Genomic DNA, 17,202 nt, shown 5'->3' on the forward strand with positions numbered 1-17,202 from the left:
CACCTTATTTTTTCTTGTTGCCATCTACCTTTGCTGGACTGCGCTCACTATGTCTATCTAACTTGCTGTCTGAAGGCCAGGGTGTCACCTCTCCATGTGACCCCAAAGCTCCCTGGTGATGCCCAAGCACTTTCATCAATAAGCAGCTAAAAGTTAAACACCAGCAACAAAATACCACCATCAAAAAAAAGGTCTTAACTTCTTTATTTCAAACTTCTTTATTTCAAACTTCTTTATTTCAAACTTCTTTATTTCAAACTTCTTTATTTATTTCAAACTTCTTTATTTATTTCAAACTTTTCTTTATTTCAAATTTCTCTCTTTATTTCAGATTTCTTTCTTTCTTTCAAATTTAATTCAAAGAGCAAAGATACTAATACAAACCCCAAAGGCACTCCAAGCAAACTGGAGCTATTTGCATGAGTCCCTTCCCAAAGCAGCCAGGCAGATGTGGCTCTGGTCCCCAACTCTCCCCCAGCGTGGACACGGTGGAAACCCACACTTCTCCCCTGCATCCCCCCACGCCTCCCCCTTGCTGCAGGGACCCGCAGTGGCCCAGGGAGCTCCCGCACTTGGGGAACAGGCAACTCGGAGGGGGGTAGGTGAGGGGCTCGGCTGGGGGTGGCACTGGATAAACTCACATTGACCCTGTGGAAATGAAAGGCACTGTGGAGGTGTCCCTCCATCACCTACCCCTGCCCACCCCAATCCGACATCCTGAGGATACAGCCCCCTGGGGGAGTCGGGGTGTCCCAGAGAGAGCAGCAAAGTGGGGGGGGGAGGACATGGCTTAAAGGTAGAGGAGCAAATCCAGCTTTGAGTTGTCCTCAGCTGCCCTGCACTTACTATGGTCCCTGGGGAGCAAGCCCCCAGCTCACCCTGATTGTCACTCAGGGGAGGCACTTTGCTGGAGAGGAGGGACCGAGACCTCTCTCCTGGAGAGAGCAGGACGGGGAAAGGCAGTGGCCCTGGGCAGGGACCCCTCCGGAGCTGTGTCCAGAGCCTCCTGCCCTGGGCTCAGCCCAGCAATACATGCAGTAAGGAGCACTGTAGCCCCAACTTGATTTTCTCTCCCACACACACATCCAACAGCCCACTGGGCCCCCAGATGGGGTGTGGAATCTTTGGAAAAAGCAGGGATAAAATTCTCAAAGTGATGTTAATCCAACAACTCGCTAAGTGGGTATTCACTCCTAAAATTCAACCCAAAGCCACTGAAACTATGGATGATCCCAAACCTTCAGGATTTCCATGGTGGAAAGCCTAGGCTGTCCAGGGGGATGCTCTTTTCCCTGTGTTTAGAGACAAGCAGCAGACAGGCACCTGCAGACAGGCACTTGCTCCCCTGACATGGAGCTCACAGCCTTGGTCACCGGTCCTGCCCCCTCCCTGGCTCTCCGGAGGTTCAGCTCCCTTTGACATCACTCTGTGCTCTTTCAGGGGATCCTGAACAGTTCTGGGTCCCAAGTGCAAGGATCTGGCCTCAGTTCAGATCCTGATTTTCTCCTGAGGAGGCAGAAAGTTCACAAGAATCACTGAACATGGGAAAATTGCACTATTCAAGGAGCAGAAAGTCTCGCAAAGCCAATTCCAGGCTTATGTCCCTGGCGCCATCGGCTCCTTCCAGCCCCTAGGTCCGACCCCGCAACCTGAACCCAGCCAGGCTTGGGAACAGCAGCTTTTGGGTGGGGGGAAAAGCACCAACACTGCCAAATCCACCCCCCCTTTCCCACAGCACTTCCCAGCAGTGGAGCTGGCAGTCGGGAAGTGGCCAGCAGCCTCCAGCACGGCTCTGGCCCGGGAAGGCAGCCGGCGAGCTCGGCACAGCAAACACAGCAGAACATGGAGCAGAGCAGTGGGAAGGGGACATCCTGACCTGGACATGTTCAGCGAGCAGCATCTCCTCACTGTGTGGCCATAGAGGTGGTTATGAGCAGCACTGTGGGCTTTGGATTGTTTAATTTAACTTTTCTTCTTGTTTGAATAGAAATGAAGTCAAACTGGTAAGCGGAGGCAGAGCCATCGGCTCCTGAGGCTGGGGGAAGCCGCTGGGACCTCTCTGCCTCCCAGCGCCACCTCTCCCAAGCCCGAAAATCTGCTGCACAGAGCAGGACCATCTACCAAAAACCCTACGGTTGTCCTTCAAAAAGGAAGAGGTGATCCTGGCACTCAGTCCTCTGCCCAAAGGAGAGTCCTTAGCATTGAAGCAGCTCAGCAAGTGACTTTGGTTCCCGAGACACAACCCAGCTTTCCATCCCGGTCCGATGGCACGGCACGGCCGTATCACCGAGCAGCTCCCGGAGGCGGTGTGGACGGTGTAGTGTCGCTGCCGGTGCGGCACCGGCCCCACCGTGCCGGTCAGAGGGTGCCCAGCTCATCGCTGAGGTCGCTTTGGGAAGTAGGGGGGGGGAGGCTCAAACCACACACAAACCCATGAAGCAACACATAAAGAAACCCAAAGGGGTGGAGGTCTCCCCTGCAGAGAGTGCGGGGACCAGGGGGGGACTCAGACGCGGCCCCGGGGGCTGCGCTCGGGCAGCGGGTGCCTGGCGGGGGGCTGCTGCAGCAGGGCGGCGAGGATGCGCTGCAGCTGCGTGAGGCGGGCACGCAGCGAGGTGGTGGAGAAGAGGTTCAGCTGGTAGGACGGGTCGAGGGGCAGGATGGAGATGAGCCACCAGCACCACGTCGGGCCGTCTGCCGAAGCCTGGAGGGGAGAGAAGGAGAGATCTCCGTGTCGGGAACTGCAAGGTGAACGCGTGGCCTTTGGGCGGCATCGCTGATGGGAAGGAGTTGCTCTTGTCAGGATAGCAATGCCAGCTTTGGCTGAGGTATTCCTCTGAACGGCCCTGTTGTCTGTCCAGGCTCAAAACTGCTGGATAAACTAATTTAATTTCCAGACAAGCATTCCCCAGGGAGTCTCCAGACACAGATGTAACTGGGAAAAAGTCTATGCTAAAGAGACAAAGAAATATCTTGTGCATTTCCTTGTTTAAGGCAATGCTTTTTGTAAGCACGGGCCAAATCCTTCATGGTCGGTGTCTTTTGGGGCATTTGCCTTCTCACCATTCAAAGAGGCGAGGTGCAGGCCAGGCAGGCACAACCGCTGGGCAGTGCTTTTGTAAACCGGCTTTTTTAAAACCTGAGCTAAACTAAGAGGCAAACGCTTGATTCAGCCGAAGGAGGACGAATTGTTTTGTAATTGTGAGCACAATGTTGATGCAACTGCTGGCCGGGACAGCCTTAGCCTGGGACAAGCCAGCAAGAGCGTATTTGTTAAGATCTAGACAGGAAACACTTTCTTAAAGGAGTGAAAACTAAATTTTGGGATTTTGGTTTTTTTCTCCAGAATCTGAATTTGTCAGAGCAATTTAATAAGCAAACTGGATCCTGCCCTCTTAGCTCCTCTCCTCTGGCCAGCTATGGCTGTCCCAAAGGAACACAATGAGCAAGGAGACCACAGACTTGCTGAGCTGTGGGGTTCGTTTCTTTGCCCATTTGTTGGTTTGTTTTTTCTTTGCCCAAGTGTTTTCAAACGCAGACAGTTCAGTTTCTTGGTTCTCATTTAGGAGAGGACTCCGGGAAAGCTTTTAAAACTCAGTGCTCAGTTTCCAACAACAGTTCAAAACCATAAAGAAACATTAAACAGTTTTAACAAGCAAGCCCTGCCATCTCTCTGAGTGAGAGATGCTGTAACTGGTAACGGGAGTGGAAACCAGGGTTTGTTTGCTCATCTTGGGGGTGAGCCACCCTCCCTATTTAGAGCATCCCTTCCCTCGGGGCATCACCTGGATGTCCTCTTCCTTCTCCGGCAGCGGTCCATGCTGCATGAAAATGTGCCTGGAGGCAAGGTCTCCGTGCTCACAGAACCGCTGAGCCAAGCGGTAGGTGCTTTCGTGCAGGCACTGCAGCTCCTGCAGCTCCTCCCCGGCCACCTGCGTGGAGGGAAGAGGAACACAGAAGGTGTCCGTGGGGAGGCTCTGTCCCACGGCAGCGGGGACTTCTGCCCCGGCCCTGCCCTCACCTTCTTGTCCTCCAGGTACTCGATGTCGGCAGTGTTGTAGCCGTCCCTGTGTCCACGGCTCAGCACCCGGAACCGCCGCCTGCCGATTGTGTCCACCAAGGACCTCCCGTCCGGCAGCGGCTCGATCTGCCGTATCTCCAGCATGCAGCCGTAGTCAGCAAAACTGGGAGAGCCAGGGAGAGAAAAGAGGGGCTGAGCTGGGATACTGGTGGTGGGAGAGCTGCTTCTCCTGAAGGCACCACCTCCAAGGAGGAAAAGGCCCAGGAACAAGCTGGCTGGGAGCTGGCAAATTTGGAGATTCATTCAACTCCATTGAGTCACCACATGCTGTAAGAGGGGAGGGAATAGCGAGCGCCCTGTCCACACTCCCTTGGATTTGCCTTACACCAAAATGACTTGGGTCCTCATACTGCCCTGATGTCTAGTGGTCCTGAAGACACCATCCACTGCAGAGACATCTCCCAAAGCCCAGAAAATGTTACTTATCTCATTTCACTTGAACAGGACTGGAGCACAGGGAGGATATGTCATGTAAATACAGGTATTTAACAATGTACTTGGGCTAGGAGCCTGGAGACTGAGCCCACCCGAGATCTGGAGGTGCCACCAGGAATATAAAGATGGCCACACTGCACCAAACAAAAGCCCATTTAGCCCAGCGTCCTCTTGCAGCTTGTTAAGGACAGAGTATGAGAAATACAGCAGTTTTAAAGTGTTCACTAAGAGGAGCTGAAGGACATGGCCAGGGAACCGTGCAGCTCAGAGACATCCTGAGTGAGCCAGAAGCTGTTCCCAGACCGTCGTATTTAACTGCCACTGCTGGCTCTGCCCAGCTCCAGCGCTGGCCCCATTCCCTGCCTGGCCAGTGGCAATGCCAGGAGGCAGCGAGATCCCGTTTCACTCTGCTGTGTGGGGAACGCACCACCTCCCTGCCGATTTTATCTGCGGGGTGCAGTGGGATAGGAAATTGTGCCTGGTTCCTCCTCTCTGAACTACTTGGGATTTTAGACATTTGGGGCTGGGGCAGAGAGGGGCAAATCAGCCGGGGCAGAGGGAAGCCGCCTTGCCCAGGAGCTTACCTTTTCCCATTCTCATATATACACATGCCAAACCTCCTCGTGCCGGTCTCCTGGCACCGCCGGATCATGAGGCGGTAGCGAGGCTCGAAGACGTGCAGAGGGCAGGCGATGCCTGGGAAGGACATCGTGCATACGAAGATGGGGATGTTCTTGGTCAGGCTGAGGGACAGGAGGAGAGACCACTGTGAAACCTCCCAGAGCAAATCCCATCCCAAGGGCTCTGTATCAGCTTGTGCCATGACCACTTCTCAAACCAGACCTGTCCTTTACTCCAGGAAGTGATGCTCCAGTGCAGAGCAACACCAAAGCTTCCACTTGGCTCACCAAAAGCCCAAGGACAGACTCTGCCCACAAACCAGCTCCTTGAAGACATGCTCCCTCATCCCCAGGTGCCCCATGGGACGCGTCTGCACCCACCCGGCACTGCTGTAACGTGGTCCTAGAAGTGGGACAGACATCAGTTGAGCAGAACCAAGCCAGAGCAACGGTGTGTGGTGCGGACAGCCCCCTTGGAACCCCTCCTGGCCCCCATGCACACACACACACACACACACACACACGTGCACACGCTAGAGCAGGTCCCTGCTTACTTGGAGAGCTCTGCCATCTCAGCCCGGTGCAGCTCCCGGCGCTCGGCCAGCTGTGCAGGGAAGGTGGCCAGCATGATGTCCTGCAGCAGCACCGTGGGGCTGTAGCTTCCAGCCTTCAGGTACTAAAAGAAATTACACCCAGAAGTAGGTTGGAGAAGAGCAGGGGGGGAGCACTGAGGTCCTGCCGGGCTCTGAATCATGCTCACTTTTACTGGAGCTGAGGGTAATTTTAGATCAGAGAAAGTCAGGGATAAAACCAATCAGGGGATGTTGAGCCATCTAGCAGGATGGGATGTCAGCTCCACCGAGACCTCCAGACGCAGCTCAGACCCAGGGCCCGTCCAATGCAGCGTCCTGTCTCTGACAGTGATGCAGTCCTTGTATGACAACCTAATTTCCCTGATGGTCTCATCCGAATCCCTTTTCATTAAAGATTAAATCAAATCTCCAGGCTAGCAGGTTTTCCATCCATTTCCATTTTTAAAAGCAATTAGCATTCGCTTCTTTCTTTCTCTCTCTCTCTCTCCCTTGCAGTCCTGTTTACAATCTCACTAAATCGCTGTGGCATCTTGTGGAAATTAATCTCTTGGTCTTAATTATCAACTGTCTGGTCATTCCCATATGAGTGGAGCTGACACCGCCGTGCCAGGGAGCTGCTAACGTAAGAACATCGTACCTTCCCACCCCAGCCCTGGGCAGGCTGCCGGCAGCCGGAGCCGGTGCCCAGCTCCATCCCACGGGACACATGTCCTCACCTCTCTCAGGCTCTGTTTGCAGAGAGGGCAGTTGGGCCGATGGTCCAGGCAGCGTTCGAGGCACTCTTTGCAGAAGGTATGCCCGCACGGCGTCGTCACCGGCTCGAAGAACATCCTGCAAAGGGACCAAAGTCAATGGACCGCAGAGAGCAACATGGGGGAAGGAGCACAGGTAAGCCCAGCAGGGAGAGACTTCACAGAGCATCTGTTCACAGGGCTGGGTGCCCTCAAAGCTGTCATTCCCCAGGCCTGGCTCAGCACCCTGCTTTGGAAACCCTGGCTGGTCTCAGCTCCACAGTGCAGGGGTCCCACAAAGCACTCAGGGACCTGCAGAGGCCCAGGCTGGTGGGCAAAGCCGTGGGTGCAGCTTCTGGCTATCCGCAGCCTTGTACCTGCATCTTCCTTGAATCACCTTGCTAAGAGCAAGAGATTTTGTTTCCAGCAGGAACAAGACATTTCCCATGTCCTCTCCTACCATTTCAAGGGAAATCTGCTGCCTTCACCAGCCTTTTGCACTGAAGACAGCGATGCTGCACAGATGTGATGTCATGGAAAACTATCTCACACTGTGTTTTCCAAGCCCTGGCAGCCCATGGCTATGAAACTCACCTTTACTAAAGCTGCATTGGCTAAGCTTTGCTCATAACTCCTGTTAATTAAATGGAAATTTCCTAATTGGCTTATTCCTTTAATTAGAAGTCTGGGCTCAGACTTTTGGACTTGCACAATGATGTAAGATGAGAACTGTCCCAGGCCTGAGCACTGCTCCCCGTCCTTGTGGGGTCCCCAAGGACCCCATCAGTACACACAGGGCACCCCTTGGTCCTGGCAGGGCTGCGGCTCCCCAGACACCCACAGTGGAGTGTAGCCCAAAAGGCAGCGATGGGAAAGCGCCTCCTTCTCCCCTGCTCCAAGAGCAGAGCCAGCAGCAAGCACTCGGGTTGCTCACAGGAGGCTCCAGAATCAGAAATGAAATGAAGGACTCAGGAAAGTCCTGCTCAGCACTGAGCCCCGACTCCTCCTGTACATTATGCTTCCCTGCTCTCAGAAGAGACCTAAATTCACCTCATCTGGACCAGATACAGCCTTGAGCTCTCTCTCCCCTGTGTCATTCCCCTGTGCCATGCCCAGACCTGGAAAAAGTCACCACACAGGAGACCTTGACCGTCTTGCACGTTCAGCGGTGCAACACCCAGCCTTCTGCCAGCAGCCGCTTGCACAACTGCTTGAGGTCCTAGGACACACCAGAAATAACAGCCTGGTTTCAGCATGCCCTGTGGCAGCACCCAGCCCTTCTCCAGCCACCGACTCAGGAGACCCACGCAGCCTCTACCCTGTCTCCTCTTCCACCTCCAGCAGGCACAGAGCTCGGAAATGCTCCCCTCTGGGTTTGCAATATCCCCATCACGGACGGTATTTCCCTGGGGCAACACCTTCCTGTTCCAGCCTGCAGCTACAAAGGGCAACCACCGCTTTCAGTCTTTGATGCACTGAACATCCCCACCTTCACATGTATGTCCCAAGCGATACAAACCTAACGATGGTAAGCCCTGAGACAGGGCGATCTGAGCTCTTACAGCCTGGCAGGGCAAAGCACGCCTCTATCTTCCCTTCTTATCTCTCCCGAAACCTGCGTTTCAGCAGTACGGGGCACTGAGTTTGCTATTAAGATGTGAAGAAAGATCCACACCAGGAAAGAAAACCCAGCAGGTGCTAATTCTTCATCCTGAAAGCCCTCCGGCTGGAGAACTCACCGTATGCAGAGGGAACACTCCAAGTCAGATATGCTCAGCAGCTCCCCGAGGCACAGCTGGGTACACTTTGCTGCTGCTGTTTCCTCTTCGTTATCTAGTGGCAAAAGAGAAGGAAAGAGGAGAAGACCCCCAATTTCAACAGTGAAAATGTGACATAAACCCCTCTATTGACCCATCAGTGTTCATCCATAGCTTTTACATCAGCGGATCTCACGGTACTTGGTAAGAAAGGTGGTATCTCCCTACCTCCTTTTGCAGGCAGGGAAACTGAGGCACTGGGAGGTGAAGTGACCTAAGAAGCTCCCAGATGGAGGTCTCTGGAGACCTGCCAGGAGTCATCATCACTGCTTTATGCAAACCCAGGTACATGGCAGCCGTCTGGCTGGACGCTGATGGCAAGTTAATGCCAATGGAGGTGTTGCTTCGCCCAACGCATGGCACACCATGCCCCTTGCAAGGGAATTTAATCTAAATCTAAACCCATCTAAACCCCTGGGAACCAAAGGAAGCCTCTCCCTGACTCCACACAGGGAACAAGTGATGTCTGGCTTTAGCAAGAACTTTTCACCAAGCTAGACCCAAAAGTTTGGTGTAAGTTCACCAGCTTAACACAGGAAGATCGGATCCTTCTCGCATGCATGAGAAGCGGTGAATGTGCTGACCAGAGCTGCCCCATCATGTGCCCCTGGGATGTCTGCTTGCTGAGCTGGCACACAGCGCAAACACTAAGTTTTCAGCACCAAAATGGATTTTAAACAAGCATTTTGCGTGAGATGACGTTTTGGTACCTTTGATGACACTCACCTACCAACCACTGGCCCTGTCTCTCTGCTGAAGTCTCTGGTTCTTGCTGTCGCCCCGGCTCGGAAAGGGTGGCTGTCCCCTGGCCGTGCTCAGACCCAGCGTCCCCTCTGCCATCCACCGGCTCTCCCTCCTGATCCTAGGCACAGCAAAGACAAAATCGAGCCCAAAACCTCTTCTCCCTTTGAATGCACAGCCCCATCTGTCCCACCAAGCCCAATGGCACTGGGAGGCTTTCTGGTGTGTTGCTGTTTATTAACATCTTGCATCTGCAGGACAGCAGGAGTGTGGCCTTCAGACATTCCTGCTCATCTCATGGTTACATGGGTTTACTCTGTCCAGATGTACCACCTGGTATTCAGGTGTATCTGAGCCCATTTTTTCTGATTTCCCCCTCTCTCCAAACCTGCCAAATTCGTCTTTAGAAGGCAAAGAGCAAAAGATCAGCTTTCCTTAATAGCTGCTAATGGTCTGAATTGTTCTCAAATGTGGGGTTTGGACGAAAAAAACCATTAAAACTGACTTTTTTTTCTTTTTTCTGCATGTGGTGCAACTTGGGTGTTTTAAACACAATAAGAGCCTAAAATCTTACCAGAAGCATTGCAGAATAAAACTGGGAGAGGAATGGAGACAGAAAGAGCCGCCTCTGTTTCCCCAGGCCCCACAACATCAGCTCCGATGGTGTCTTTGCTCTCCCACCCTCCACTACCTGCAGCTTCTCATCCCAGCACACATGGCTATGGTACTGCACAGCCTCCCCTTATCACCCCTCCTTTCCCATCATTGGAAAACCCCAATTTGGGATTTCCCAGAGGGACATTAAGTCCCATCGCAGACTCAGATTGTTGCAGGCCCTCTTACCTGAGCTTGTGCAGAAGACGATGGGAGTGCAGGGCTCCCTCCATCAACCTGGGGACCACTTGAGCCCCAGTGAGCATCACCCAGGCATGCAGCAGCCATGCGTGGCTGAGGAGCATCCTTTTGCATGAGGATCTGCAGGTAGAAAGTGGGGCTCAGGGGGTGCTGGGAGAAGGAAGCAGGGAGGTGGGTGGGCTGCCAGGCTCCCTCTTTCCCCAGAGCAGCCTCCTGCTTGCTGCAGGGCACATCGGGGTTACTTGTTTCAGCGCTGGCTGAGCTCTCTGTCAAACAAATGCCTTAGCAGCGCGAAAGAAAGAAAGCAGCATGAGGCAGCAAACAAAACAGTGTATTTTAAGGGCTGGGAGCCATGTTCTCCATCACCCATAAAGAACAGGAAGGGAGTGAGATGTGGGGGGTACAAAGGTCATTCCCCATTCCCCTGCCCTTTCCCTCCTGGAGGGCAAGTGTCCACTCATGGCATGAAGTCCCCATGCCAGGGACACTGCTGGAGGCCCCACTGGTGACAGTGATTTTGGTACATGGGTGGGTGCTGGCCTGAAATCATCTGCAGAAAAGACACTGGCTCTTCAGTGGCAGCTTTTGGCTGGCTGCTTTGCCTTGGGTAACTACTGATGCTGCCTCAAAGCCCACCTCATGCCATGTCAGCATCTAAACCCTGCAAAGCCTGTGACCTGAAGATACAGACTGAGGAAGGGGAATTCTCTTTACAGGTGAATCTGCATCAGAGGGATGGGAAGACTCCTGGACCAGGACACGACTTCCCTTGATCCCACTGCTGGCCAGAGCAGCACAACCGTGATAGATTAGAGTCCTTCAGAGGACAAAGGCATCTCCTTGTGTGACACAAGGGCACAGGACCCCGCCACAGTACGGCCCACGTACCTTCTCCATCTCTCTCCGAGCAGGGTGGAAATGGGGACTGAGTGTCAGGCAGTGTTCCCACGCCAGCAGGGCTTCGGCTCTCTGTCCCATCTCCAGAAGCACCTTCCCTTTCCTGAAAAAGCTCTGCAGAGCAGAAAAACCTGCGGTGACTAGGAGACAGTGACCAGCTGAGCACGTGCCCCTTCAGCTCCCACGTGAGCCTCGAGGGAATCTCCCTCCAGCCTCCTGCCTGCTCCCACCCCTGGCCAAAGCACCCGGATATGTTGCTGCTCCCGTGCTCAGACTTGTCTAAAAAAGACAGGTCCACCCGCCAGATACCCATAAAACAGGACTCTCCCAAAATGCAGCAGTTGCAAAAGCCAAGCAAACAAACCCTACAGAGACCTAGAGGAGTCAAGGGCTTCTGCCTTTGAAGGCACAAAACTATTGCCAACGAGCGCTTCGCAAATCAGCAAGCGAGCTCCCAGGGCTGATTTCTCCAAGGGCAGCTCAGCCTCTGGCCAACACTTTCCCAAGCCTCCAGCTGCGATCCTGCACACCAGCACGGCTACGTGCCCTCACCGCCTGCACGCAAGCAAGGACAGACGCACAGCCAGACCTCTCCCATTAGCGCAACGCAGCGCTTGCAGCCTGCATTTGCAACTTAATGGGTCTGGCAAGTGTACTGCTGAGCAGGATGAATCCAATGGCTTGGAGAATTCAGGAAAGGGGGAAACTGCTCCCATACAGTAAGATTTGGCTCGAAGCGCAGCCAGCCGATGGGGCCTCCGCTCACCTCGTGCTGTCCAGGCTCAGCCCTGCACACAGCATCCAGGTCCTCCAGCGCCTGCGGGTGCTGCCCCAGCGCCGCAAATGCCTCTGCCCGGCACAGCCGCAGGGAGCTGGAATCTGGGGCTGGAAAGAGAAATATCGTCACTCATGTGATGAGTCTGTGGGGCTGGACGAGGCCACGGAGATGCCACCGTGGTGGGACAGCCCCTGCGCCGCTGCCTTGCGCTGAGCACAGCCAGCTCAGGCGCTCCAATGATGGGAAAGGAGGTGTGTGTGATAAGGGGAGTGTAATGCACAGGAATCACTGGCCTCATAAGTCTCTGCAAGCAAGTTATTCCCCCTAAATATCTAGTTTTAAACTCTTGGAGGCTCTTCCCTTTGTTTTTCCCCATCTCCCCCGAACGCCCTCAGTCAAGGGGCCCCACCACTGCCTTGGGACTCAGCCATGCTGGGATCTGGGCTCTCATCCATCCTTCTGGGATGCAGCAAAACGGCTGTACTATACACATAGTCCTTAGAGGGGCTGTTGTCATGGGAGGGTCCACAATGTGATTCACCCAGCAGAGCCACAATAACACATTACCAAACAAGCCTGCAGCTACAGAGACCTGAGTTCCCAAAACACCAGGGAGCCTCCTGGACCCACCTGGCTGCCGGGGCAGAGGAGAAACCAGGGCGGGTGCAAGGATCTGCCCCCAACATGTGACTCGGGGTTTCCAAGTATGAGAAAAGGCTGAGATTTCCCAAAACGGAGGAAGAGAACTGAGCATCCAGCTCCTTGTCAGCGAGATGTCACTGATGCGATCTCAGCGGTGGGGGGGACACAGCTCCCAAGCGTCACAGTGCTGGGCACCCCACACACTCCTGCCTGCTCCTAAATAACAGGCAGTGAGACCCTCTTCTCTCCTGCCTCAAGGAAACCCCATAAAGACCTTCCTTCCTACCAGCACTGCCAGCAGGGCAATTGGGGTGGGGGATGTCAGGGAGCACGAGCAAGCAGCACCTCAAAAGCCCACACTCATGGAGTAACCAGGTGTGGTAATGTTTATGGGTTTGAACTGCAGAGATTCCCAGACCCACCCCGTTATATCACAGCTTGCCATGGAGGTGACCTACATCCAGTGCTGTGCTGGCTTTCCAGCTAAGGCAACAGGTCTGTGTACCCAGCCCTGTGTCCCCCGTAGTGCTGAGCATCGCCCGATGGCTGCTGAGGGCTGGGGTCGGGGACCTGCTGCTCCCTGGCCCCTTTGGGGAGGCCTCCGGTGTCACGCAGGTCCCCGCGGGACAATGGTAGGTCCAGTACAGGGAGCACGTGTGGTGGCCCTGCAGGATGCTGGCTCTGAGGCTAACCTTGTATCATAAATTAGGCACCATTTGCAGGCACTGGTGCTGCATTTACAGTGGCAAAGCAGTGCGGGCAACATCACCTTGCTGAAGGGCCAGCAGCTCCCTCCGGGGCGAGCCAGGTCCAGGGTCCCGGCTGGCAGCCGATCAGTGATCATCAGGAGAAATCATTGCTGCTGATGTCTCCCGTGCTCCCAACCCCGGCAGCCTTTCCTCCTGCCCCCGTTCAAACACAGCACAGATGCAGCTCTGCCAGCAAACTGCAGGTCCGGACTAGCTGCCCCATGACAGCAGGGCGCAGGCAGCCAGCATCTGCCCGCACCCCTGCCTGCCTCCGCTGTCACCGTGCCCAGTGCCCACCGATCTGCCCAGGCACCCGCCACATCTTATCACGGAGGAGGAAGCTCTGCCGTGGCTATTGCCTCCTTGTCCCCGGTTCCCAGCGTGGAGCACAGGGAGACCTTGCTCTCTACCTGGTGCCACCATAACCCAGAGAGCAGCAGAGTGCCCAGGCCCAGCCACTCCTGCACCAAGGCTGCACTGGCCACGCCGAGCTGTGCAGCAGGGCAAGGCGTGAGCCCTCAGAGCTTATTTTCATTTATAGTGTTAGCCAGGACCTTAGGGGTCAAGTCAGGAAACATGGGAACCTGTTGCTCGGTACCCCCGTTCCACAAGCAGACGTCCAGAGATGAAATATTCCAGCCCCTAACAACAGGTAGGGATGAACAAACGGGTACAAAGTCTAGAGGCTTATTTTCCATGTGGGCAAACCCATTCAAACATTTGCACAGCCCACCAATAAAGCAACTGATTTGGCAAAAGAAAGATGTGTAAAATGGGGCTATGAATTCCGCATTTCTCTTCTGCTGCAGCTATTTTTGATCTATGATATCATTAGACATTAGGGACGTAAGCCAGCTGGCGGCTCCGGCGGCTGATGAGTGACTGATAGCGCTCCCCAGCCTCCCGGCTCCAGGCATGTAGGGAGGTCTCCTGTGTTACGCATAACAGTGCATTTGTTTTGTTCACTTAGAAAAACAGAAGATAAAAAGTTGACAATTTATTTTCTCCCAAGCAAAGAAAGCTGCTCTGCAGGCTGGGCTGAGCAGGGCACTGCAAACTGGCCTGCAGTGCGATGTTGAACCACACAAAAAAACCCCATTCTCATGGGTCGAACATTTATCAGTGGTTATGTTTGAAAGCAAAGGGGAGCCCGTAAGAAGTTGTGCAGCCTGAAAACAGTCTGCAGGAGTTGGAAAACACGTCCCGAAAGCACCACCCACGTGGGCTGAGCCTGAGCCGCACCAGCAAGTGCAGGTTGACGGGAGCTGTGGCTGTGATTGTAATTTCCTCATTGCCCTAAGCCGGACTTCCCCTGTCCTTCGGGGAATAGAGCGTGCAGGGAAAACCGAGGACAAAGCTTGCAATATTTCCTCTTCATACTCACAGAGGCTTTTTAAAGAGATATATAACTGTACAGCCCAATCAGACAAAAGCCTGCCAATAAGGAAAATAGTACTAGAGAACCACGCACGTGCATTTGCGTTGAAGGACGGGCGCGCAGGGTACGAGACAGACGGCTTGGGAGGTTGCATAAAGGGACCTGCTTTCTGCTGCCAACACCAGGATCGGCCAGCCCGCTCGGCCCTTTGGTGCCAGGCATACCCTGAACCTCTGGCACTTGTCTTGCAGCGGGCGATGAATAAGTGTCTGCGCCGCGGGAGGAGAGCTGACTGCTGTCATAGAAACGCCGTTGCAGAAGGGCCTCCACCGCCCCAACCCCCTGCTCCAGACGCATTGTATAACCCCTTTTATTTAAGCATTACCCTCCAAGAAATCCACTTACAGCCACACATTAAAGCAGATCAACCCCCCCCCCGGGCCCGATCCTGACCCTGCAGGCAAACGTCTCGCCAGAGCCGGCTGCAGAAGGGAGCCAGGGGCTGCCCTGCACCACGGGGCTGGCACAGGACCTCGGCCAAGGCTGTGTCCTCGCCAGGCTCTGGGGGTGAGGACGTGTCTGTCCCGGACTGGAAAAGTCCCAACCACTTTACATAATGGCCAGCCCCCCGGGCAGAGCTCTTTCTCTGACCCCGAAATATCGCCGTGTGGCAAGACGCAAGAAGCCGTTTGCTGCTCTTTCCAGCCGCTTTCTAACTCCAGAAGCGTGGGGCCGATGGGACGCAAGCTGTGCGCCCTGTCCTGCCCACGGCCCTGGCAGCTGGGACGTGCAGCGGGGCTTGCCCGGCCACCCGGGCAAGAGACATGGGACATGGGAGAAACACCCAGCAGCTGGATGCCCCCTTCTCATCCCCACCAGCCCTGCCTTTCCAACACTTCCAGCTTCCCAGGTCTCCCAGCTCCGGACCGTGCAGGCTCAGAGGGCACTGCGGTGCTGGGACAAAGCGACCCACGTTGGTACCCGCCTGCTCCAACAGCACAGCCTGCGCATCCTCCTCTCAGCTGTAGGGCTGGCCCCTCGCACCCAGCACCCACACACCCCCCAACCCACCCCGCCAGCCCCTCGGGCCCGGTGGTGCTTACCCAACTCGACCCCTTTTTGGGCCATCCTCAGCGCTTCCCGCGCATCCCCACGGCTGAGACGGTCCCGGACGCGTGCCGCCAGCCAGGCCAGCCGGCTTTCCCCGCTCCACGCATTTCTCCAGGAGGCCGCAGAGCACCACGTTGCACCTCGCCGCCCCGACGCCCAGCAGTTTCAGCCTCTCCTGGCACAGGGGGCAGCGGGAGGGCACGGCCCCCCCGAGACACGGCTTGCAGAAAGAGTGACCGCAGGACACGGTCACCGGCTCCCAGAGGAGGAGGAGGCAGGACGGGCAGCGCAGCATGTCCAAGGGGCCGAGGGGTTGCCGGGCTGGGCTCCCCCCCCCGGGGTGGGGAGGACGGGTTGGGGGGGGTCGCGGCTCATGGCAGCAGTTGCAGCCGAGGAGAGGGAGCTGCCCCTAGGGCCGGCGGTGCCCGTACACCCCGGTGGCCGCCGGGTCCCCGCACATTGTCCCGCTCCGCCCGGCTCAGCCCATCCTCCCCGCGGCTCCCGCCCCGCCCGGCCCGGCCCGGCGGAGGGCTGCGGTTCCCGGTACGGCGCGTCCCGTCCCGCCGAGGCAGGACCCTCCCCGCCCCGAGCCGAGCCGAGCCGAGCCGAGCCGAGCCGAGCCGAGCCGAGCCGGCGGGGGCGCCGGTGGCGGAGCTGCCGGGGCCGCCATTGGCTGCCGCCGCCGCCGCTCTGCGCCGCCCCGCCCCGCCCCGGCCGCGTTTCGTAACGGAGCCGGCGGTACCGGGGAGCGGGCGAGGGGCGGGGGGCGGCCGGCGAGGAGGGAAGGAGGGAGGGAGGGAAGGGGGGTCTTGTCGGGCACGGGCTGCTGAGCACAGCTCCGGGGGTGGGGGGGGGCTCCGGTGCCGGTCCGCCGGAACCGGGACGCGGGGGTGTTGGGGGGTTCGGGGGTGCGGGGTGTGAGTCGGGGGAGTCGAGTGTGAAGCCGTGTGGGGGGTGCTGAAGAGCTCTCCTGACCAGCTGGGGCACAGGGTCCCCCGGGGGGCGGATCTGGGATACTGTGAAGCGGTACCAGGGTGCAAAGTGCTGGGGGAGGTTTTGGGGTGCTCCGGAGCGGGGCCCGGCACTTCGGAGCCAGCCGCTGGTGCGGGCAGCCTGCGGTATCTGGGGTGCCGCAGAGCGGGGCTGGGGCACAAGGCCTGGGGGACACAGGGTGCGCTGGGTTGGGGACGGGAGGGTGGGATGCTCCAGAGCAGCCGGGGCTGGTGAGGCTGGGGCGCACCAAGGGCCCCTTTGCGGACCCCACCATGCAGACCCCTCATGGCAGGATGCTTTGAGGGAAAGGGGCGTCCCTCCAGTGTAGATGGGAAACTGCATCTCACCCAGATGCTCTGCTTATCCAGAACTGAACCAGTTCAGACCCTGTTTGGGGAAGGTCTCCTTCCCACTCACGGATCCCCAGGATGGGCTCTGTGTCTGAAGGGAGCTGCATCCCCCCACCACGCAGCCATACAGCTCTTGCATAGCATGTGCTGGGAAAAACAGCTGAAATCTGGCAACTCTGGAGCTTAGTAGATCAGACTTTATGTAAGGATGATGCACATTCCCCAAAGGTTCTTTTGTGTGTCCCCAAAACCAAACTGAACCTATGCACACACTGGAAGGGATGCTCAGGGTGGGAGATGACCAGTAGGACGTGAGTGCTGGTGAAACCCATGCCCCACTAAGGGAGTGGTTGGCAGAGGTTTGGGCTGTGGAGCAGGTTTTGTTTCAAAATCTACTGTGATTACATTAAACAACTCATGAGTGTCTTTAAA

At 56.1% G+C, this 17,202-nt stretch overlaps 1 protein-coding gene across 1 annotated transcript; it reads right to left on the reverse strand.

Annotated features, from left to right (window-relative positions):
* Nucleotides 1-321: 321 nt before the first annotated feature.
* On the reverse strand, nt 322-15,984 carry LOC128134384 (LON peptidase N-terminal domain and RING finger protein 1-like). Its single transcript, XM_052772056.1, is given in 13 exon segments — nt 322-2,704; nt 3,786-3,932; nt 4,022-4,184; nt 5,101-5,259; nt 5,691-5,812; nt 6,446-6,560; nt 8,200-8,293; nt 9,004-9,139; nt 9,862-9,993; nt 10,762-10,884; nt 11,537-11,655; nt 15,421-15,520; nt 15,522-15,984. Coding segments are annotated over 13 exon segments (1,809 nt in total). The 5' UTR covers nt 15,723-15,984; the 3' UTR covers nt 322-2,506.
* Between the last annotated feature and the right edge of the window lie 1,218 nt (nt 15,985-17,202).

This window comes from Harpia harpyja, chromosome 20 (genome assembly GCF_026419915.1).
Source record: "Harpia harpyja isolate bHarHar1 chromosome 20, bHarHar1 primary haplotype, whole genome shotgun sequence".
Taxonomy (NCBI): Eukaryota; Metazoa; Chordata; class Aves; order Accipitriformes; family Accipitridae; genus Harpia; species Harpia harpyja.